General features: G+C 33.7%; 1 protein-coding gene across 2 annotated transcripts in view; it reads left to right on the plus strand.

Moving 5' to 3' along the window:
• LOC123543026 (E3 ubiquitin-protein ligase TRIM33-like) overlaps nt 1-26,283 on the plus strand; it is a 32,454-nt gene that overhangs the window by 3,871 nt on the left and 2,300 nt on the right. Inside the window, exons 3-7 of one of the 2 annotated variants that reach the window (XM_053532294.1) lie at nt 3,216-3,274; nt 5,082-5,194; nt 6,807-6,891; nt 10,766-10,855; nt 20,117-20,159. In XM_053532294.1, coding sequence (XP_053388269.1) covers nt 3,216-3,274; nt 5,082-5,194; nt 6,807-6,891; nt 10,766-10,855; nt 20,117-20,159 — 390 coding nt within the window. The remainder of the gene's footprint in view (nt 1-3,215; nt 3,275-5,081; nt 5,195-6,806; nt 6,892-10,765; nt 10,856-20,116; nt 20,160-26,283) is intronic. The other variant, XM_053532295.1, reaches the window with a different exon arrangement.

Genomic DNA, 26,283 nt, shown 5'->3' on the forward strand with positions numbered 1-26,283 from the left:
GTAAAATACTGACTCCTTAAAGATGACTCCCTTCGAATCTCATAGAATAACGACCCCGGTTATTATTCTATAGAAAAAGTGACTCCTTTCATGTAAAATACTCACTGCCGAAATTACTACATTCGAACTCCGTACAATATCGATTCCCGGACATTATTCTATTTAAAAAAAAACTCTTTCCGTGTAAAACACCGGCTCCTAAAAAGACTTTCGAATAAAATAACTATTAAAAAGTGATCCCCGCCAAACCTAACGGACAAATGTACTAGATCTACAACTCTAATACCCTCCACTGCCAATAGTTAACATTTTGATTGTACTACTACTACTGGTGCCGCTACTGTTTGCTTTGTTCTCGGTGTTTCCGAGGGATCTACTTTCCAGATTTTATTTACTTCACAACAGCGGGCGTTAAGTGCTGGGTGGCGGCCGTAAAAAGTCACCCGACTTCATTTCAGTGTTTTTATATTTTCTGGTCCTTCCGGAACATTGATTTCAATTCATTTAGATCTGAAGATTGAATACTGCTTAAGTCGATGCTAGGGGTGTGGGCAGTGTTGCATTTTCCATTGCTGCTCATGAACAGACTCAGTCAAACCTAGTCTGCAATTTTCGCTGTTTTCTTTGTTCTCGGTGCTTCCGAGGGATCTACTTTCCAGATTTTATTTACTTCACAACAGCGGGTTTTAAGTGCTGGGTGGCGGCCGTAAAAAGTCGCCCCGACTTCATCTCAGTGTTGTTATATTTTCTGGTCCTCCGGGATCATTGATTTTAATTCATTTAGATTTGAAGATTGAATACTGCTTAAGCCGGTGCTAGGGGGGCGTGGGCAGTGTTGCATTTTTCATTACTGCTCATGAACAGACTGAATCAAACCGAGTCTGCAATTTTCACTGTTTGCTTTGTTCTCGGTGCTTCCGAGGGGTCTACTTTCCAGATTTTATTCTATTGCTATTACTACATGTACTCCTTCTTCTTCTACTACTACTACTACTACTTCAACCACTACTACTACAACTGCTACTACTGATACTACTATACCTGCTTCCACTAATACGTCTTGTACATCTATCTCTTCTTTTCCTGCTGCTGTTGTTGCTATCACTTATTCCTCTGCTGCTGCTGCTGCTGCTGCTGCTGCTTCTACTGCTGTTGCTGCTGCTACTGCACCTGCCACTACTACTGCCACTACTACTACTACTACTACTTTCTATTGTTGCCGCTACCGTACTTTACTGCCACTGCTAAGTATTGCAACTTCTGTTAATGTTATGTTCTATGCTAGCAGTTTCTTGTGAAGTTTTCTTCTGAAGAATTACTTCATACCGAAGTTTGCAGGGATTAGTGACACTGGTGTGTTTTGTAAACGTATTGTGAATTGTTATTTTCCTGAAAAGAATGTATACACCAAGAAACAGCGTCTAGAAATAGAATTCCTTTTCCCGTTGCGAAATGCTCTGATTTCTGAGTCAAGTGATGGTATCTGGGGCTAATGGTCAAACGGAAGGACGGACGGACGGACAAGGGCAAATCTATATGCCCCCTCCCCCGAGTGGGGGCATAAAATGCAGCAATTAGGCCTTAGATACATGAGTTATCACTAAATATGACCAAATGACCGGGGTTCGTTTTTTATGGGAGTCAATATTCTTCGTGAGGTTCTGTTAACTTCACATGGGGAGTCATAGTACTATGATCTGGAGGTCATAATACTATGACCGGGGGGTTACTTTTTCTATAGAAGGGGTCGAAATACTTCATTACACCGGCGTAAGTTTAGTATTGGTCACTATTGGTTTCATGATCATACTTGATATAGCCGACGTTATCACCATCCATGCTATTTCAGTCATCAGAATTACAGTCTGTGAGAACAGCCTTAATCTCTCTCTATCTCTCTCTCTGTGTGTGTGTGTGTGTGTGTGTGTGTGTGTGTGCATGTGTGCGCGAACTTCTTTTTCAAGAATTTTTAGTCATACCAATGGGGGTGCCCTTGCCATTTATATCAACGTCTTGTAGATGTTGTCGTCTGTTTTTGCCATCGAATAAATCTAAAATAATCGGTTTCTTTGAAGCTTTTATCTTCAAAATATGGCTTTCTTATGGCAATATGCTCCTTGTATATATATGTACCTAACTATCAAATTTAGTAAACTATCCATATGGAAATAAAACTTTTATTGCATATACGAGTAACGATTAAAAGATGTTTAAGTTATTTTCAAAATACGACTATACTTTACTTTTGAAAAATAATTATTTTTAGCTAAATTCTTGAGTACAGTCCCCTTAAATCATGTGTAAAACATAGTGCTTTCTTTTGTCATAGTTTCAAAAAGTAGATAACAGGTTGTTCTTTTCTGAATAAAGGAAATAAGGTACAGTAAATATCGACGAACTACATTTGCCATTTGGTTTTACGTTGATTGCCATTCTGACAAGATAATGAACTATAACTTTATCATTTTGAGCCTATTTACAAAATTAAGCGAGATCTAACATACTGAACGGATATTAAAACATCCCCCGAGAAACTTTAGACGAAGGGCTCAAAATATCACCGAACATCTTTTAGAAATGTAAAATTATGATGCCAATAAGATTATCTGAGGTGATTATATAGAACGTTCAGGAGTGGTAAAACAATGTACAATGTAACAATAGCCGTAATTACAAATTATGCACTATGAATGAAAATATAAACTTCAGGTAGTTACTACTCTCTTTACAATTATGTGTAGTTAACTGTATCAAAGATCGTATCTAAAAATACATACGACATTATTTCAAAAGAATGATATGTAAGGTTAACATCTAAACATGTTAAACATATGCTTTGAAAGAGTTTGACATTTTCTGTATTTGAAATTTATCATGAGTCGATTTTTGAGGCCTAGTAAAAACATACATCGTTTCTCAAGATAAAGCTACTGATGGATAGAAAAATACATCTGCTTCCTCAGAAAATATATGCGTCTCTGTATGCGACAAATATCTAAAAATATAGGAATAAATTTAGGGTCGTTAGACGACTGTCCTTTCATGTAATGGAGATACCATAGATAGAAACTTTAAATTCAAAAGGTAACATTAAGATTCTAACATTCTGTTACGGTGTAGACTGCATACATAATATATACTGCTGACATATTTGATACAAACAATAGAATTTCTGTAAATTATTAAGAAGTTTATGTTGATATTATTATTTACAGCCTTTGCTGGACAGACAACTAATCTGCAGAAACATTGCTGTTGATGGAGAATACCTCAGGTAAAACTTAAATAAGAATATATAGACGTTTAGAATATGGTTGCCATGTTTTCCACTCAGTTAAACTATATGTAATGTTAATTTTATCAAATTTCCTTGACCTCAACGCATATCCTTTTAGCGGACACTATCGTTTATTTATCACAGTTGTTAACATTTGTCGTTTCGTCATGCGAAATGTGCATTACATGGGACTTTGTCCATACATAAAACACTCCAGTGTATACATGTATACGCAAATAAAAACTGTTTAACATAGAACTATTTCGTACACCTTCAAAGTAGTGCAATGTAGTTTTCGTGCAATGAAATTGTATATGGAGTGAAACAAACTTTATATCCCTTTGTAGATCTAGACTTTTTTTACTCAAGATTCTTAAACATATTAAGAGAAGTTGATTTCGAGCCGGTATAGGATCTCCAGAAATTTCTATGTAATAGCAAAGTGTAATCATGCAAAAAAAAATGAATGCAATTTTGATTACTTTGTGCAGCTATAATCAGATCTAATATTAAGATTTTAATCAGGGTTACGTTAAGACCCAGCATAAGAAGGAAAACTGTCTTGCGTATTAACGCTATCCTGTGTGCAGCAACTTTACTTTCTTTTTAAATTCATTTCAAACCTCTTCAGGCATAAGTTTTATAAAACATTCTACACGATATAGCAGCAAAAAAAAACAGAAAACAATTCAATAATGGATATATCTAATTGATTTTATAGAAATGTATACATGTAGATAATTATTATGAGCAGATACAGTCCCTGAAAATGACTAATTTATAAAAACTTATAAATGTTTATTCCCTTCTTGTTTAAAGCTTGTCTTTGTTATCACCTTAATAAACTCGGGAAGATTATTGCAGTCATAGATTGCATTCAGTACCAAAAATTTGCTATTTGGAACAACAAAATTTAGTTTACAAAATCTGGTACGGTTATGTATGGAAGACACTATATTAAGATATTGTTGAGTAATGGCGTGGAAAATATTGTTAACATGATTGGGTCGTAATTGTTGAGCCCTATCTTTGACCTTTTAACTTTTTTCTTGTAAGATAAAAAAAACGATAGCAAAATCGTTGATACGTGAAATGATTCCAAATAATGCTTTTAAATTCCTTTTATATTTGCTGATTTCTTAACCTATGGCAAAACGTATCCAAAACAAGCACGTGGACCTATAACTTTTATTTGAACATATCATAGTTATCAAAATTATGATGTTCCCTTCTGCTGTGAAAATTTGGGTGAGGTCCAAATTGTTCGTGTTAATGCTGCAAAACGTTCAAACTGCTATATTTTCCATGTATTGAATGTTCGAAGAAATTAATCCAAACGAGCGGATCTATCTTGAATAAATAAAATGTTGCTAGCTTTGGTTATGATGATACAGTAACTGACTATTGAAAATAAAAAGAAAAAAAAAACAACGTTACATTCACGATGATATTAACTTTAGGCAGATACGTCAGATGAAAGATTTTTATTTCTTATTGAAATTATAACCATTTTGTAATTTATTAACAATTTCACGTATGTAAATGTTTGATTGATTAGTATCTGCCATTTTAAGTTAAAAAGAATCGGTTTTATTTAAACGTTATTTTGTAAGTGAGTATCTGCGTTTCATCACTAAAATTGTTATTTGTTTATGAAAACATTGTGTAGCTTATAAATCAGTGTTGTATAGTTAATAATACTTGCAATTGTTGCAGGAACATATGTGGATATATTGGGACTCAAAACAACGACATATTTTTCATGTTATACAAACCATAAAGATATTATAATGATTCTTTGTAGTTATACGGATAATGGAAATGGTGAGATTAGTCTATATGTTGACAAGAAATACGTGAGCATTGGAAGCTATTTCGAAGTGGAGATATTGAATATTGGTCAACGTGGCACTATCGGTACTAGTATATATTTGTATATTTTGAAAAATGTTAATTTTCAGATTTTAAAGACAAATATATGTTGCTTTTCAATACTTTGAAATACTTTTGTGTTCAGTTTCAACTTTATAAAAATGTCGAAGCATTTACAAAACAGTTTTGTACCAACTTCATCTATTCTGACATTTGTACACTTTAACAGATTATTCTAAAGTATTAAACTCGAGATTAAGTATACTCCTTTATGTATTTGTCTGTGACACATTTTGTCTAATATTATGGAACAAAGTTCGTACAATTGTTTTTCGAATGCTGTATCATACTTTATTTTGCAACAGATCATATGACATGTGTAACAAAGAGTGACCGTCATTTTTATTTAGCTATCTGACTCTATTCCTTTCTGCGTTTTATTAAAGAACACACTTTGTACGTTATTTTATGAAATGCTATAAGTATTAAAAATTTGTTTCACATTGCGTGTTTGACAATAGTGAACGTGTTTCTTCATCTGGTAATCAGTCCATATCACATTCTTTCCAATGTTATGTTATATACATATTGCTTTTCTGAGAAGCTGAAAATATTTACCTCTAAATGTATAGATATCGACCGACATCAATCCGTGCCGGTATATACCGGATCCAAGAAAGGTGAACAAAAAGTACCTTAAATGTATATAATTTGTAACCATGGTGATACTAACCCTAACCTTTAGTCAGTATATTATACATATTATACACTAAATGTGTGTGAACATGCAATAGTGTGCGTATTATTGCCTCGTGCTCCAATTGGTTCTCACGTTTGGACATACGCAGACAGCGTCAGCTCTGCAATGAGCAACATCGTACTTTTTCCTTCAAACTTACAAATGCTTTTCAAGTAAATGTCAATAAGTGTCTATTCAACTTGTATTGTTGCATTTAAGTCAATGCAAAAAATTCTTATCATCATTTAAGTCATTGCGAAAAATTCTTATCATCCAGGAAGTATAAAAAGATGTCACAGGCACAGGCTGTAAAGAATAAGATATTAAATTAATGCTAACATCACGTACGGAGTAATCGGAAATAGTTATGAACAAACATATATATATATATATATATATATATGTCCATGTGTAGGAAAAAATATAATAGCGAACAAAATATACAAGAAGGTAGTGTAACAGAAATACAAAAATACAATAATTAACCGTGTTATTTCAAGATCTTTCTATTTTCAAGATCGCCTTATAATTTGTTTCTCTTCAAGTTTATTATTTTGCCAAGCTTCTGTAATCCGTAATTTCTCGATCAACTAGTAACGATAAAGTAAATTTCATTATTCAGCCTTATAAGAAATACATAAAAAATGTAAACAAAACATTTGTTTCCAGCTTTCAGTGTTTTCTCATGTAAAATCCTGATGTCTTTTTTTCAGTTGTAAGCATATAAGTTGAAGCAAATGATTTCTAAAATATTTGACAGCAGAGTTGTAACTGATTATTTTCATTCAGAAATAAACATAATTGTTTTCTTACATCTTATGCATTACATTGAAACTGGATAATTTTCTGTTTTATCAGTCTGGCTGATGAACATGATCTACAATATCTGAAATCTAACATATACGTTTATTATATTAGCTATAGGCCTAGTACCAGAGAATTATCCAGAGAATCATCTGCCAGGATGTGGAAAACGTTCTATAGGATATCATGCAAACGGCTTGTAAGATATTTATTACATTTATTACAAACACTACAGTAATATACAATACTATGATCTGCTAATAGCTGTTACTTTAAATCAAACTATTTACATTTCCTTGTATCTTTTTAAAGTGTTGAACATGGAAAAATGAAAGATTTTCGTACTTTTGATGAATCAAATGTCACACGAAAACGTACAGTACTTTTGCCTCCGAACTTGTTTTTCTTTTTTTCCGGGAAGAAATGTCTTTGAGCTTATAGATCGATCAAGCAGATTTGTAAATTGAGCATGAATATTTTAGCCGTGCCAAAAGAAATCTAAACATAGTGCGTTTGTGATCAGCATGGATCCCGACCAGCTTGCGCATCCGCAATCTGGTCTGGGTACAAGCTATTCGCTAATTGTTCTAATTGCAACAGTATTTGAAAGCGAACAACATGAATCCTGACGAGACTGGTCGCAAACGCGCTATGTTGGTTTCCTCATGGCGCGGCGGATGTGGTTGTTCATTTCTCGAATATAAGTTCCTGATCTCATATATATAAAGACATTGAGTATTAATGATTGAAACGCTTGGAGTCACGATTCAAGGTTTCTTGGTCAAAACCACTTGACCACTACGTCTTTTAACTGAATAGTTTGTAAGGAAAAATGTCACATATGACAGTGGATCTTTTAATACAGTCTCATACTCAATGAATATACTACTTGAAATACTAAGGAAGTACTTTCGGACTGTGATAAATTTCTACTTTTTTCACCTTAACATGACACATTTAATTAACTGTTGTAATATACTGCAAGTTTGGTTTTATCATAAATTTAAAAAAGTAATCAATGGACAATAATCATTGGACTGTAGAGGAGCTAAATGCAAATACATGTAAACAGTACACATATCAAACTGTTAGATTCGGCGAGAACGCCACTTTGATTTTAAATTTATACATAATCTCAACCAGAACCCGTGCGAGCGTCATTTCCACTTGACTGTTAATAATTTGCGTTGGAGATAAGTGACAAATATAGAAGACGCTTAAATAACAGGATTTTGTGTGTTCTTTAGCATGCCAGGTGTAAAGCACATTACGCGGGATTCTTACCACAGTGTTGTTTTTGTGTTCGAGCACCGGGGCCTCAGTGTCACTTCAATGTTTCTCATTGGCCAACGTGTATTGACATTTGATATTTACAAGAAGGTAATGAAGTCATCAAAGTATATATTAAAAATGCAAGCGCGGAAAATGTTCGACACAAGCGCCATCTTTCTCTTTTTTTTAACAAGGGCTACGTCTTACTAGCCAGAAGGTAATTTACTTTTTTGTAATCGGCTAGGCTTTTATCGGCGTCTTTTAAATTACGAGGCACAGAAAGATCTCGATGGCTGAAATCGGTCAATAAGTTTTAAATGTGTTTAAGGTATGCGTATTGAATGGGCTTGGGTATCCTTGTGATTATTAAAAAAGGCCGATATTGAATGTTGGATTTACAGATTGGGTAATATATTCGAATTAAGAGGCTTTACCTATCTGAGTATTACTCGAAAAAGCACAATGTTTGAGATACTTTCTATTTCTTAATGCTATATGGGTGATTTTCACTGAATGCCTACACTGGCAAAAGTAGTTGAAAGTGGGCCCATTGTGTGCTGTTTTTACGTAGTCATCAACGCCGGATACCCAAGACTTTGATTTAAGAACGGTAAATGTTCAGTTGTCTATCATTATGTCAGTAAGTTATATAACGCGATTTATTAGAGCTGTGTGTACCAACAAAAGTTTGAGATTTTAAAGGTAAACATTTTCCTCCTAAATATCCTGTCATCTTGCTTTCAACTTTTTTGAACTAATACAGGTTCTATCATGTAATGATTGAAGTTCCGTTTATTCTCCGTAAATTTCCGGAAATGTACGAAAATGCACACTCATCTACAGTTATATTACTAGCGGTGTGCAAATTTGAAATGAAACATTAGCATTTTAAGTCTAAATTCTAGGCGGAAAACATTGACGGGTCGATGTAGTAAAACAAATGTTACAAAAGCAGATGTTTCTTTAACCAGTTGAATTGTTGTGTAGAGTCATTTGAGGAAGATACAAAAACAAGTACAGTTACATTATTTATTAATTTTATTTCAGTCAATGCTTTATTGTTTTTCTCATACGATTTACAGCGACCATTGTTAGGACAGTTCTTTATATCCGGCATATTTATTGAAAGAGCTTATGGAATCTTTCAAGAAGTGTCATTCGTTATTATGATGATCTTCTAAACATTGCTCCGATTGATTTTTCGGAGCAGTGTGTATCTAAGACATGCACAGTTATGCACAGTTTAATTGCTAGCCGAGTGCAAAATTGAAATAGAAAGTTGAAGAGTCGATGTTTTACCTGTAGTAAAACAAATGCTACATATACAGATGTTTCTACAACCACATGTTAAAAAACGCGTTTTTATATGCATTTTCAACAAAGTTTTTAGATCACACGCTATTGTAAACTTGTTATACATATGCTATTGGGATATGTATTGAGATTGCAGACAGTTCGTGCGAGAAATACCGCTTACTATATGAAAAAACAGTAAATAGTCATCGAAAAATGACAAGGCTGTTGTAACTTAAACACTTTTGTGTTGAATATTAATCTCTCTTGATACATGTATTACTTTAGCAACCGGCTAAATTCTTATAAGGCAATGTTTTATTTAGACAATTGCAACCTTTAATAGTTAAAATAAAAGATAATGCATTGAATTGAGTACCAACTAAATTCATTGAGAAGTCACTAAATGTACCTGACGTTTTGTAATGAATTATTATTGAACGGGTTCCTGCACAAGGTATATGATTAAATTAACACAAAGAAGACACAAACAAATGAAGACATTATCAGAACGAGTCTATAGAAATAACTTATATTGACAAAATATTCAAATGTACGGATACAAGGATGCAAATATCAATATTTACTTTCAATTAACAATCAAATAAAAATCTTCAAAGATATAAAGTAAACATACATACAAATATTTTAGTTCTAATTCGAATTAGGCCTTGCACATGTAAAAACAACAAATGCAGCTACACTTAACCTATATAATCAAGTTCAATCAAAATAAAGTGCTGATTTGAATATAGATTTTTGTTTGAGAATTAACAGTTAGATGGTAGATTTTTACTGAAACCGACGATATTCGGTTAAAATCTCAGGAGGCATACCACAGACCAGAAGTATGACTGAAATTATCTCATCTTTTTGCGAAATAAGATTGTGAGTTCGGTTTTCTCTAATCGTTTGTACCTCTATTGAATTTTGATTGTTTGCAATGAACATTTACATTTATTTATCTATTTAAAAGGTAAAGTGAAATTGCAGCAATATCTGGATCTTCTAACAACAAAGCTCGTATATGTTTAGTGAACAATTACACATTTTGCTAAGTGTATACGAGGGGCGTTCAATAAATAATGATACTCCAGGTGCAGTTTCGTAACCGTCGGTTATTTCTTAATACATTTTTCACTACTTTATAAAGCAACTTATTGGAAAATGAAATGCCATAACAATGATAAAAATCGGTAGATTCAAAGTAAAGATATAATAATTTGAGTAAAATTACTGTTTTTTTTGCACATTTAATTATTTTATGAATGTTTTCTTTTTTTACAATGAATGTATTAAAAGTTAAATACCTGAATGATTATCAAAACACTGTCATATGCCGCCCCATGCTATTAGATCTTCAGGTTTTTGTTTTTTCCTATATCTCGTTTCGATCTGATGGTTAAGTGGTATTCGTTTGAAAGTTTCTTTTGCTATATTGAAGTTAATAAGCTGTATTGATTTATAAATGCTCGCTGTTTTTGTATTTAGTATGTCTTTATAATCAGGTTGTATAATGGAAGTGGTTCTGGGAAGAAATGTGGACCAAAGTGCAATGTTGGTGACAGAATAGGCTGCGGGATAATTAATACCTTAGGGTATGTACTTTAAAAAATTAATCGTTACTGTTTCTAATCATATGTGTACATGAGTCAACATAAATACACACATCTTTCTTGAAATACTCGGTTTATTTAAATAAATAATGCATTTGCCTTATTGTGCTTTAAAGTATATTGAATGAATCTAACTCTAGTACAACATGTTGTAGGGCGTTTGTAAACATGTCATGGAACAACTATGACCAAATTACATATAAACATGCTTCAGTCGAGGGTAATATTCGCCATTATACACTTTCCTATTTTTCAATTATTTATTTTACTAATGTCACACACATAGGTGACCACTGCTAACTACTATGTGTTTAAATTGATTAATACATTGCTGATATTTCAAGTTTTCATATACGCTCCCGTGTACATAATTAAATGATGAGAATTTTTAATCCCCCGAACAAGTGTTGGGGTTATTGGAATGGTCTCCGTCCGTCCTACCGTACTTTCGTCCTTCCATTAAAATGTTGTGTCCATTCTGTATTTCATAAACCTTTTGAAGGATTTTCATGAAACTTGGGTCAAATGATAACCTCATCAAGACGATGAGTCAGCCATGTTGGCTCAAGGTCAAGGTCACAACTCAATGTCAAGGGTTTGATCCTTCCATTTCATGTTCCCTCTGTATGTCCTAAACCCCTTGAAGGATTTTCACCAAACCCAGGTCAGATGATTATCTCATCAAAGCGATGTTGCAGAGTCAATAAGTCAGCCATGCTGGCTCGAGGTCAAGGTTACAACTACAGGTCAAAGGTTCGAGCCTTCCATTTTGTGTACGCTCTGTATCTCCTAATCCCCTTAAAGGATTTATATAAAAGCTGTGTCAAAGGATCATCTATCTAAGACGATGGATGTATGAGTCAGTCATGCCGGCTCAATGTCAAGGTCAACACTCAAAGTCAAAGGTTTTAGCCTTCAATATTGCGTGCCCGCTGTATATTTCCTAAACGCCTTAAAGGAATTTTATAAAACTTTGGTAAAATGATCACCCCATCTTGACCATGTGCAGAAGTGATGAGCCAGCCATGTCGGCTCTTTCTATAAAATATTGAAGTGAATAAATTTTCTTTCTGCAAACATTTTGAGATGCCTTTAGCAAGTTTAGACACTAATTAGACGAACAGCATTTGTACAATACTAATTATTTCTACGGATATTATCGTAATTAATACATTAAAAGTACGCAGCAGTTGAAAAATTTCTTTATCAGAACATATAACTTAAACAGAGGGATAAGGCAAATGTACCAATGTATTCCCAATCATTCTGTTGATGTAGTCCATAAATAAATTGTCCATTAGTCTAAGAATAATTAAACGCCCATGGAATGCGTGAACATATCAGCGTTGTTTGATCACGTTCATGATATATTATTTTGATTTATCCGTTATGGGACCTTAAGACGTTTTCGCTTTTCCACGATACGCGCATACATTAAAAAAGGTGTGTGAATGCTGATAAAAGAAATAGCAAACCTATATCACTCACAGTGTGACTGATAAAAAAAATATGTTCCTGTATTTTGTTAATGGATAAATGATGCGAATAATTAAATCATTCATGTTACGCGCTCCTGATTTAATTACTAAGCATCCGAAGTTCTGATTATATTTATTCACCGATAAAATGTAGTAAATCATTATTTATTAAACAGATGCACATTTCAATAATTATTCAACTGAAAAATAAGCTGTATACGCACTTCAAGATATGCATTTTGTACTATGAAACAGATTTTACAACACAGTCTAGACTTCTTTAATCAAAAACAATACTTTCAAACTTCAATAAAGTAGAAACAATTTATGTTTTCAATATGCATTAGATTCACGGATTATTGAGAGGCACCGAGGTGAAGGGGTAGAATTAAATCAGGGTTTTCCCCCTTTATAATAGGGGCCGCTGATAGGCCCCTTCCCCTCAGTAAATTTCTTTTAAATCATGCAGTTTTCCACAAAAATTGACTTTACATCAGGTTTTTATTCCCCTTTGCTCAAATACCTAGCTATTCCCCTCCTCCCCCTCCCCCACTGCCCTCAATTAACAGGCCTTGGTAAAAAAATCCAGTAAGTACCGTCGGACTCCTAACCTGGAGGTCGCGGGTTCGAATCCCGTCCGCGTAATTTGATCCTGATATTCGCAACCCATTTTTTCGGCGCAAGTACTGTCTATTTGCCAACATTAATAAAGTTGTGGGGCGATAATTGGCGGGGCGGTGGTATACGAGCGAGAAAATAATTAAAACTACTGGTATCGGTTTTATCTTTTTAATCATGGAAATATCTAATAAATACGCTCTAATTACATGCTCAATATTGGTCAGGCGCGTATATGGGCATACGCCTATACGCCTGTGCGTACAATTCAAATTTGACACAAACTGTCAGCGAGAACATAACGAACATATAAGGGAACACAATGGGAACCGCACAGGAACGGCCGGTGGCAACACCTTCGAACGATAAATGTGTATTTTTCTTTCTAAATTACACGTTGCTTACAAAGCTTGGCATACTGATACTGTTTCATTTCTGTATATCATACTTATCTTCTTTGTAGTTTGCAGTTCATATGATCAGTGGCATCTGGATTATTGTGATCTGTAGCGTAAAAGTGAATAAACCTTATATAGGGAGTACGGACATATCATTTGATGTTGAACATTTTAAATGAATTTGTAATGTCATATGATCTTAATTACATATGTGTATATTGTGCATCCGTTTAGTTGAAGTTGTCTTTACATGTAGAAGACATTTCGCATAGATATGCCTTACAAGAACTAAAAATTCTGTCTGCCTAAGTGACAAACTTAAGTAGAAACAAGCAAACAATGAAAGTAAATCAAGTGTTTTAATGCCATGGAAAACAATTATGTAGATAAACCCTAAACAGTTTCAGAGGTTTAGTATAAAATCATCAACTGTAATTTTTACAAGTACGTGTTTGTGTCTCAAAAAAACTGTCGAACTTTTAACAGTGTTTAATGTTGGGAGGAAGACCCCGGATGTCTCCTTCGGACATAACTTTAGGCTATGAGCTGATACCTAGATAAAGCCATAAATTGTTCAGAAAGCCAACCTGTAGTATGAACTGATACCTGGATAAAGCCATAAATTGTTCAGAAAGCCAACCCGATGGTTTCCTCACAATGAAAAAATCGTGCGAGGTTTCGAACATACAAAGATCCAAGCGAATGCAAGCTAAAGACTTTCATTTTTCAAAATATGAACAGTTACTACATATAATTGAGGTAAACATAAAGTAACAGGTTTATCTGTATTAACAGTACTGTATGCCCTAGGTTTAAAATAAGACGTAATGTATGTATAGCTAAACACAGTTTTAAATTAAATATTTGCTGCTATTACAAAAAAAATTAGCCAATGATTTATATTTAATTGACACTAAATCTCAGCATACCGGTACATGTATATTAACTGGATGTTTGAATGTTTTAGATTTAGACCACCACTTCAGGCGAAACATTTTGCCACAAACCCCTAATCGCGATCAGTCAAAAGCGAGATTCCGTTGTGCATGCAAGTTTCCACGGCAACTACCGAGCGCTCGTTTCTACAAACATACCTACATATCACTTTGCCCATTGAATCTCGGTAAACTCAATTTGGGCATGTCGGAATCTGTTTGCACAAAGGATCACCCGCTTTACTGCTATTCCAGCATCAATAAGATACAATAAAACAGAGCAGTGGGAGCATAAAACTGATAGTCTTCCGTTATCTCGAGTAAGAAAAACGTGACTGCTTACGTGATATCGAAGACTTTATTAATGGTTGCAATAACATCTATCAATCTATATCCAGATCTGAATACAGAAGTACATTTAACAATTTGCGCAGTTTAAATTTGCATTTTGCCAAAATTAGATGTTTAATGACTAAAGAATGTTAAGTTTCCCGTGAGAAAACTTGAAACGTTTGCAATGTGTGCATAGATACATTCATCAAAAACTTGCAAAAATGTTGATGCAGACGCAAAGCATTAAATTAAACACTTAAGAAGATTTCAAATACGATTACAACAAAAGTAAAAAAAAACTAGTATACCTTTAAAGTGCGAGGTATCAAAACCTTAACAAAATGCGGATGCAGACGCAATGCAATAATTAACGACGAATATTTCAGTTATGATAAAACCAAAAAAAAAAACAAGTATACCTTTAATGTGCTAGGTAACATTTCATTCATTGCCTATGTAATCTTGACGTTGTGGAGGATGATAAATGAATAATAAATAAATAAATAAATAAATGAATAAATAAATAAATAAATAATCATAGTGACAGCTTTGCACACGGTTCGAATATTCGACTTTTTCACGTGTGTAGCAGTTAGATGCAGTTACCCAAACTGCCATAGTGTAAGGCCCCTTTGGCGTGAGCGGGTCTTGGCAGTTGTACAATAAAATATATCATAGAATGAAACAGTGTTTCAGTGACACAAATATTTTGAAACATAACCATATATCTACTGTTACTATTGATGTCTAATGTACGAAAACAGGGAGTATATTGTGTAGAGCAATTCACAGAAAGAACTCTGATTCTTCAACTTTCTAAGTCTCAGCCGTGCTAGAGCGATATACAATTTCTTGGTCAAGTTAATTAGAACTCTATGTAAATAAAGTATACGAAAAATGGTTGTATTCCGCAAAATATCCTGGGCTGCTCGAGATGCAGTTTTTGTTTTTAGACAATGTCCAGATCCCTGCCATTAAGCATAAGCGGTGTGCTAATCTTTGATTTTAAATGATTACCTATGTAATATGTAGTACAAATGTGACAAACAAAATAGATTAACGCTGGAATATAGCAAGAGAACGCATCTCTTGCCGAAAACATTCACTAAATTTCAATTTTCTGGGAGATGGAGACCCCCTCTCTCACCTACATCATACTCGCAGCAACATAACTATGCTGCTCATATCTAGCGTACAGTTCAAAACCATTCATGTACGCTCCCGTTAGTGACTGATTCATTACCTCATACAGCCTAACCCCCCCTTACCTTTCGATTTTTATTGCATATTTGACATTTTTATTTTTTCACTTTCTCGGATAGTCTGGAGGCCCGGGCCTGTAGTGCCTTATAGAAGCTACGCCACTGTTTATTGACTTTATAATTTAAGGAAACGGAGTCTATACTTACATTAATTTACTATCGCACAGAAGATGAATATTTCGTTTCAAATCCATAAAGTAAAACGTTTTACCCATCAAATTCAAGGTCAAACTTCAATGTGTAATTTTTATACTGTTTTTTAAATGTACTAAAATGAAATAAACAAATAAAATCAGATAAAATGCCGAAATTGTAGATGTTTAAATACATAAATTTTGATAAACTTTGTTATTAATTGTCGAAATTCTGTAACACAGTCATGCTATCCGTTTATATGTATACATGTACAATGATTATGCTTCATAATAGATGCTTGCATAATAATAAAATGAACAGAAAACTTCATTGCTTTAGTCAAAATGAATTTTTCCAAAATGTTTTATTCATAATGATATTTGGGAAAACAGGGATTTAACTTTTCAACAGGAAAGAAATAACCCTAAAGCAAACGCCGTAAATAAAAACAACAATAAATTTACTCACGCTAATAAATGACGCAACATATCAAAGCCTTGTGTCGGGATAACAAAAATAATTTTGAAAAAGTTTGAAAAAATCTATACTTGTGATAAAAATATATAATATTTAATTAAAACATTTCGGTTTTATCTAAAGCCGTAGTTACCCCGTTTATTGTTACAGTCATGACTTGCTAAATATTTTGTATTATTACATACCTAAAATTATTTTCCAGTGGGTTTCAATGGACCTCTGTGGAGTTATATTTTTCCATATCATGACGTGGAACGCTTTCATATCGGACGTGGAATGTTTCATTAACGTTGTAATGGAAAGAATCGGATGACGTCCGTGGCGTCCACGCGCACGTTTCGACAACAAGTTGACGTCACTTTAGCGGAAATATTAATGCGCGTCAGTTGGATTTGTTTATGGCATTTTCGGAGAAATTCTTTTCGTGTTTTTCCTATCTTTCATTACAGAACGATAATTTAGATATAAAGTAATCATTTGATAGTGGATATGTAATAAAAAGGTTATCAACTTTTTTATGTGGATATATGCACACGTTCTTTCGCAGATAATATTGAGCTCCTAAAGTCGCGCAATATTACCGCTGTAGAACTCGTGCATATATCCTCATATAAAGTTAATTGCCTATAAATGTCGTGTCTTGTAATGACCTGTACTGTAACGACGTGATATAATGTCCTTAAAAACGTCGCGTTTTTCGACATTTAACTAAGATTTACAACGTTTTTAGCAAAAATCGAACGAGAACACACACCTTTTATATTTGATAAATGTAAAGGGTAAGCCATACCGCATACGCTTTCAAAACATAGAACACACTGACCGCACGTAAAATAAATTATAGGACAAAATGCATAAATTTGCACGTACAAATTTTATAACGATTTCGGCGAGAGCCAATTTGTTTTCAGAAAAATGACGCTTTTATAATGCACTAAATACATTGAGATTTTGTCACATACATTGGAACAGACAACCCAATGCGCTATCAAAAAAAAAAAAATGAAATCGCTAATATATTAGAGAAATTATGACAGAAATACGAGCAATTGGCGTGAAATATCGGGTGCCACCAAGTGACGCTTTTAACGTGAACGCACAAGCGTCAAATAAAATAAACCCCAAATATATTAAAAAAAGTCAGTAAAATCCCTGTGCAGGTATAAAATTTATAAAAGTTCAATTTGTAAGGAATAAACAGCAGCAGACTTCTGTGTTTTACAATTATTTTAATTCTTCACTGCAAGCACTTTCAATACACATATCTTCAGGCAGTTTACATTTTGAAATAATGTACAATGACGTCACGTCATAACAAAAATTACGGGAAACGTCGTAAACAGACGATGCGGCAAACTTCAAGACAAATGTATTATACACTCAAGAATACCCAGTGTATGTGTGCACACAAAACTTGAAACAGATATATTGTACCATTTAAAAGGGAGTTAATAACTGTACTTAAAACATATTTATGCTCGATACAAAGAACGTGAGGGTAATTTGAGCAATTCTTTCTCTTTACTGTATCCATAATTGATTTTTAAGCTATTATTACTTTTTAAGTAATCATTTTGATATTATTTCTTAACTGATGTATCGAGCATAAATATGTTTTACGTAAGCCGTGGACATGGCGCAAGCGGAATTGCGCAATCCCAGTACGGACATCGTTAGGGCCGCTCGCTGATCGTGCAGCCAACGCACGATATTTCGTGGGAAGTTTTGAACCACCTACGATGCCCAACATTGCAAAGAAAATCGTAGATTGATTGAGAGTACGGCGCCCGAGTGAAATGGGAATTTGGCATTAACCGTGCTTTTCATCATACTTTATCAATAGCCAGGAATCTGTATTAAATTTATTTTAATACATTATTTGATAAAACTTGAAAATGTATACATTTCCATGTTAAAAAATATCAGAAATCTATAATTCACAAAACCTATTTAAAAACGACATGACATTTAGTGGGACGTCATTACACGGCAAACATCATACATTTAACATTGTGTGAAAAACTGATTATACTTGGTTCAAACAAAATTAAAAGTACATATTTTAATTTCCAACAGTCTTTCTATAAATTGACGACTTATACTTTTTTTTGCGATTAGATAGATAGTTGAAATGCTATGATTAGGCGTATTTACTAAACCAAATCTTTTCCCAAAATCAGTTTTATATGGACAGAAGTCTTATATTGAATATGTTTTTTCTCTTTTCAAAAAAAGTACTGAAATTTCATAGAAAGGCTTTACAATTAATCACACCTTTAAAATATTTAAATCAATGAACAAATTTTAGCGCACAATTAAAACATAAAAGCGGAATTATATAATGTGATCAATTATGCATTTAGATATGTATATCCTGTTTGAGGCACACGTTAATGAAATGCTCATGTTGGTTCTAAGGAACAAATAAAAGAAATGCAAAAATCAAATATTGCTATTAAAGTAAACCGTTCTGTATGTACACAACGTTAGTAAGCAATGCAACATACATACATACATACATACATAATATTTCCGTGTAGAGTGTAATAATGTCGTTGTTTTAGTGTGGCTAATCCTTTTGGACTATTGTTCTTGATTATACAGTCTTACAGAATAAGACTTTCGTGGATTATGTGCTTTAATACATTTGCAGATAGTATTACAGATGTAACTGTAAAATAAAGTTGTTGCTTTTTTTTTCAAATAAACATGTTGCTTTATTTAATTCAGTTTCATGGAAAGGTCATTACATATGATACTTATTCGAAGAAATTTAAACATATTTTAAGTAGTGAGTGTCCGTAAACTTGAAAACGATTTCTAAATTTAAGTGTTTAACACATAAACATAGCATAAGAAACAAACTCATACGAAACAAATCAATTCCAGACTATACAATAACAATCAATATATCTTCTAAATCTGAAACTCCGTGCTTGCAGACATCATTGTATAAGAGTGATATAGAGGAGAGCTAACAGAAAACATAGAAACCGATAATAAGTCGAAGATATTTATGTTTCAAAACTTATGAAATGCGTATTTCTAATGTCGCTATACTAAAATAAAAACATAGCATAATTTCTAAGGCAGAACTACTTATATTTTTTATTTGTTAACATGATCTGCATTATTGTTTCAACTGCGACACGGAGTCAAGCCGACGAAGTCAACAACGCTATCCAGAGATTGCCACTTTGCGATAATGGAAGATTCTTGTACTGATTTACACCCATGGAAGTTACAAACTGTCATTTGTGTGAATGGAATTCGTGATGGCAAATTTGAAATTTGAAAAAAAAAATGAAAAATAACAATTTGTATCATGGTTGATATCATATTTCTCCAGGTCTTTTAGGTGTTACACATAAACTAATTCAATAGCCGTTATATTCCTAGATTATGCCAAAACATACATCAGAATGAAAAAAAGATTAAAGAAATAGACAAGACAGTTGAATAATATTTGTCATTATTTACACTCATAGGAATAACGTTATATCCTATGAAGATTGGAAACTAAAAAAAAATATCTAAATTGAAAAAATTCTTGCATTTGATAAGGAGTAAAGATATAAGTTAAAAACGATTAAACTTTATGTTTTAGGTTTATCAATATAGCAGTGGTGTTTACAAGGAACGGAAGAAAGGTAAGGAATGTTATAATGTGGAACATGTAAGCAGTTTATCGCTCTTAGGCTGACATTTATTAACACTATAAAGCAGTTAACCAATTTGTACCGAAATTTGATTAATCAACATGTTATTCCAAATTTTCTAACATCATTGTGTCAAATAATATACTTTGTGCACTCAGGTGTGTTCATTTTTAGTCTTCTTTACAACTGGTTGCGGAACATTTAGATTTTTCCTTTTGACATGCATATATGGTAACAATTAGGTAGAAATAGAACTGTTGATGTGATACAAGGAAAAAAATAAAACATGGGAAAATAAAACATCACATATCAATAATGAGCCAAACAATCACTTGAATAAGTAACAGGTGTTATCTTAAACTTCCCTGTGTGGAATATATAAAACCAACTTGTTCAAAATACGATATCAACCTCAGTTATTGTAAAGATTTGACAAATGATAAAAGATGACAACGCATTTTGTTAAATTTGGTGTAATTCATGTTGCGGAATCAATCACACTTTCACCGAGGGAGAATAGCTGTTATGCAACCATTAATTTACCTAAACACGATCTTACAAATTACCTAATCTATCGAAAAAAGTAATTGAAAACATACAAACACATACGTTTAAATTCCCAGGGGATAAAAACTGAGGAAAATTGAAATAGGTTCAGTTATTCTGTGCAACAGGTGGTATAAACTTGATCAATTACAGCTTTAAAAGTATTATAAAAATATTTGCAGAATCTACAATTACGGAATTTATTCTATAGAATCATGATTTGAAAAAACTTGATAGTAGACAATACAGAACACCAAATGGCTTTATGGTTTTGAACAAGAAGATTTTTCCTTTATCATTGAAAAACGACGGACCCCCTGGAAGTTGCATATATTGACCCCAGGGTCATGATTTGAACAGACTTGGTAAAGAACCATAAGAAAATGCCACATACTAATAAATATCTTTGCTCTAGTCCGTATGGTTTAATAAAATCTGTAAAAAAAATCCTTTGGAAGCAAAGAATGCAACCAAGAAGAATAATAGCAGTCTCGGATTGATTGAGTCTGTTCATGAGAGGTAATGAAATGTGCCGCACCTCTCACAACCCCTAGCACCGGCTTAAGCGGAACTCTATTGCATTCTAATTACGATATTTTCAATACTATATAATTCACTTTTTTAGGGAAAGCCTTTCATTTTAGTCTAATATTACCACTGGACATGAATTAGCGCATGCCGGATCCCGCAAATTGCGCTAAAATTAGTACTCCGCTAATATTAATACACTTACAGTATGTTGAATGGACTCCACGATCCCAAAGGACGAGAAAATATAACAACACTGAATCCAAGTTCGGGGAGTCTTTTCACAGCCGCCACACGGCACTTAAAGATTGCTGTTGTGATAGTTAATAAAATCTGTAAAAAGATCCTTTGGAAGCAAAGAATGCAACCAAGAAGAACTAGAGCTATCACTAAAGGTGATGAATGTACCCCCGCATGCACTGACACAGTACATTGCAATTTGACGCACACAAGATTACATAATTATGTGGACTGTATGTATATAGACTGTATGTATACAGTATAGTAACAAAAAACAGTCCCATAACTATGTAGAATATTTATCTAAAAGAAGGTAACATGCACCATGCACAACTAGGGTTGCAGACTGTATGTACATAGTATGTTAACAAGAAACAAAGTCCCATAACTCTGTAATTTTTGTCGCTGAAAGAACCTAACATACCCCATGCACAACTACTGTTGTTACTGATCACTTGTGTGAAGTTTCATTAAATTGTGTCAAGGGGATGAGGAGAAATGGTGCGCACAAGATTGTGTCTATGTATATAGTATAGTAACAAAAAAAACAAAGTCCCATAACTCTGCAATTTTTTTTCTGAAAGAACCTAACATGACCCATGCACAACTACTGTTGTTACTGATCACTTGTGTGAAGTTTCATTAAATTGTGTCAAGGGGATGCGGAGAAATGGTGCGCACAAGATTGTGTCTATGTATATAGTATAGTAACAAAAAAAACAAAGTCCCATAACTCTGCAATTTTTTTTTCTGAAAGAACCTAACATGCCCCATGCACAACTACTGTTGTTACTGATCACTTGTGTGAAGTTTCATTAAATTGTGTCATGGAGATGAGGAGAGATGGTGCGCACAAGATTGTGTCTATGTATATAGTATAGTAACAAAAATAAAGTCCCATAACTCTGCAATTTTTTTCTAAAAGAACCTAACATGCCCCATGCACAACTACTGTTGGTACTGATCACTTGTGTGAAGTTCCATTAAATTGTGTCAAGGGGATAAGGAGAGATGGTGCGCACAAGATTGCGTCTACGGACAGACGGACAGACAGACAACCTGAAACCAGTATACCCCCCTTACAACTTTGTTGTCACGGGGTACAATAATAGCAGACTCGGTTTGATTGAGTCTGTTCATGAGAGGTATATTTTTTAAATAGAAGTTTTTGTATACCATGTGCTCCTAGGGCGGGGCCAGTTTTAACTCTTAAGTGTATACTTTGAACAATTTTGCTAAAGGACTACTGCACAATACTACATAACTAATATCAAAGCCCTAGGCCATGTGATTTTGTACCATAAGATTTTCAAAGTTTTCCCAAAACAAGTCTGTATAAACCATGCGACACCAAGGGCGGGCCATATTTAATCCTAAGAGATAATTTGAACAATATTGTTAGAAGACCACTTAGATGATGCTTTATGCAAAATATCAAAGCCCAAGGCCCTGTGGTTTTGTACATGAAGATTTACATAATTTTCTCTATATAAGTCTGTATGAACCATGTGACCCCCGGGAACATATTTAACCCTTGTGATATAATTGAACAATCTTTGTAAAGGCCCACTAGATGATACTACATACCAAATATCAAAGCCTTATTGTTCCTTCTCATGAGAAGGAACACTTATGGTGAACATGTCACACTTGACTGAGCAGGTAATGAATACAAGGGTATCATCAAAGGCATCCGAATTCCAGCAGGCGCCGCCATTTTGTACTCATGCATATTCATTAGAAATAGCCTCTTTGCCAATGTGTCTTTACGCATCTTTAAGTCAATCTTTAGTGAAATACAACTACGTAATAAACAGACCTACAAAAAACAATAATTTAGTTTAAACTATCTAACTCCTAAACCTTACATGTCATATTGTAGAATCGAGATTAACTATATGAATATTCATCATCTAAAAATAGACTCACGCCCAAAAATATCGTCTACTATTAATCTTCTCGGTTGCATTCTTTGCTGCTTCCAGAGGTTCTTTTTACGATTTTATTTCATACCAACTTTAATATTTTGACATTTTAAGTATAACCATCAAAACATACTGTACTATTAAAGTTATTCGAGATTTTTTACTCGTCTGTGAATGCTATTGTACGATACGTACCATCAACGGATAACAACATTTCAATTACTTCCCTTGCTTTTATCTAGAACTGTATAATGCATTTCTTCACTTTACTGAGCTATAAATATTTCGAACTTTGTAATTCCATGCCTTTTGATTAATTGTTTTCTAATTTTTAAGTTGTGAACTTTTTGTACGCACTTTTTTCAAATCCACCAGTTTGTTGGTGCCGACTTATATAAAAGCCTTTTTCTGCTGGTTTAGTGGTTCTGGAGCTGTATCCATTCATGCAATGCAATTACTGGCATATAGCAGATCTTTTCTTCCATTGTATTGCTAATTAAAACAGGGAAACATACGACTAAATTCTGATCTGTGCCACTAGCACATGTCGACATTGATTCCCGAAATTTTGACAGAGATATGGTATTTATTATTGTCCGGTAGGATCGCTCATCAAAAGGTGTTTTTTTTTTAAGTTAAATAAATGTTTGTGTGAAATAACTTTAAGTATTCTTATAATGAATAGATAAGAATGCACGTAAACTAGCAAAACACATAGTTCATAATTATTTTATTAAAGATCCCTTAAAAAGAATATTTAATATGCGCTAGAAGGAACCTTTTGGTAAGCTAAATCTTGTACCATGTGGTTTTGGACAATACGATTTTAAAAGTTTTTCCTCTATATAAGTCTATATAAACCATGTGACTCCAAGGGTGTGACCATATTTGATCCTATGAATATAATTTTAGATATTGCTACATACCAAACATCAAAGCCCTAGGTCATATGATTTTGTACCAAAAGATTTTCAAAGGTTTCCCTAAACCTAAACAATATATTAACCTATATTAACCATGTGACACCCAAGGCGGGGCCATATTTGAACCCTGAAGATAATTTGAATAATTGTTAGAAGACCGCTAGATGATGCTTCAAACAAAATATCAAAGCCCAATGCCCTGTTGTTTTGTACACGAAGATTTACATAGTTCTCTATAAATCTATATAAACCGCGTGATACCACGGTCGGGTCATATTTGATTCTATGAATATAATTTAAACAATCTTCGTACAGAACCACTAGATGACGCTACATATTAAATACCAGAGCTCTATGGTTTTGGAATTTTTTTAAAGGTTTTCCCATATAAGTCTTTATTAACCAATTAGCTCCAGGGCGGGGCCACATTTGACCCTAGTGGGATAATTTGAACAATCTTGGTCGAAGACCACTAGATAATGCTGCATACTAGAGATCAAAGCCCCAAGACCTGTGGTTTTGGACGAGAAGATTTTTAAACGTTTTCCTTTCGATTGCCATGGCAAGAAGACTTCTGTATGGAATTCGTTAAACAATTTTAATTATATATCAAGAAACTATCAATTATCTATTATTTATTAGTTAATCTTAATCCATAAAGACAAGTTTTTTTAAATGACTCAATTATATTCAATTGCCTCAATTGCATAGCTTTTTATTTCACGGTCGTGATCCGCGAATTATTCCGTTGTGTACTGGTAAAGAAGGTAAACATTTTTATTGCCGAGGCGGTCTTGGTTATATTCCTAGCTCCGGTCTGATTTGTTAATTTTTGCAATTTTCTTAAGAAAGTTTAAAAACCTCGCACTTTCTGAAGTTCTTTACTTCAATTCGATCCGTATCATTTTGGCCAATAATCAGGAGTTCAGCCAATTTAATTACGCTATTATTGGTGTTGTTTGTGTTTGATTTGGAACTGTTAATTTACATTCAGTCCATTCAGTTTTGTGCCACTACTTTGAGTGATGTAGAAAATCAGATGAAATTTAATAATTGCAGACATACATAAGTAATAAAGGTTCGTTCTGTATCCAGTGTTCCCAGTTAGCTTGTTACTTGTATTCTATATTTTTACGGTACTGTTGGTCGAGCGGTAGTGGTAGTGTTCAACCAAACTTGATGTTTGAAAATTTTTATCTATTCGTCGATCATTGTTTGTTCCTTCTGTTACAGTGTTACTAAGACGCACGCTGTGACATAATTCAAAGACCAAACCATTGTTGTTTTGTATGAAAATATATGTTTGTATTAGTGTGTAGACATTGTACATTGCTTTGTTTGTTTGTTTTTGTTTGGTTTGGGTTTAACGCCGTTTTTCAACAGTATTTCAGTCATGTAACGGCGGGCAGTTAACCTAACCAGTGTTCCTGGATTCTGTACCAGTACAAACCTGTTCTCCGCAAGTAACTGCCAACTTCCCCACATGAATTATCGGAGGTGGAGGACTAATGATTTCAGACACAATGTCGTTTATCAAATAGTCACGGAGAACATACGCCCCGCCCGAGAATCGAACTAGCGACCCAACGCCCCGTAGACCAACGCTCTTACCTACTGAGCTAAGCGGGCGGGGTCATTGTACATTGCACTGAAACTAGCGTTACAATATCTAAATAATTGCTCTCAATTCGAGATGTCAGAAAGTTTCATATTGTCAAGATATTTTCCTAAGTAATACAAGTAGAGGTGCCACATACTTTGCAAGATTTAAGAGTGTGTACTCGAACATACACAGGTCAAATGATCTTAGAAGAGCTGTGATGGCAGTAAATTTCTTATCTCGGTTTTAAATGAGGAACTAAGACTACAGAACATAATCATATTACACTGCAGGAAAAAATGAATTGAAAATATTAAATCAAAAATCTTATTATAAATCGGAGTCTTTAATAT

Source organism: Mercenaria mercenaria, unplaced genomic scaffold, assembly GCF_021730395.1.
Source record: "Mercenaria mercenaria strain notata unplaced genomic scaffold, MADL_Memer_1 contig_1088, whole genome shotgun sequence".
In the NCBI taxonomy this organism is placed as follows: Eukaryota; Metazoa; Mollusca; class Bivalvia; order Venerida; family Veneridae; genus Mercenaria; species Mercenaria mercenaria.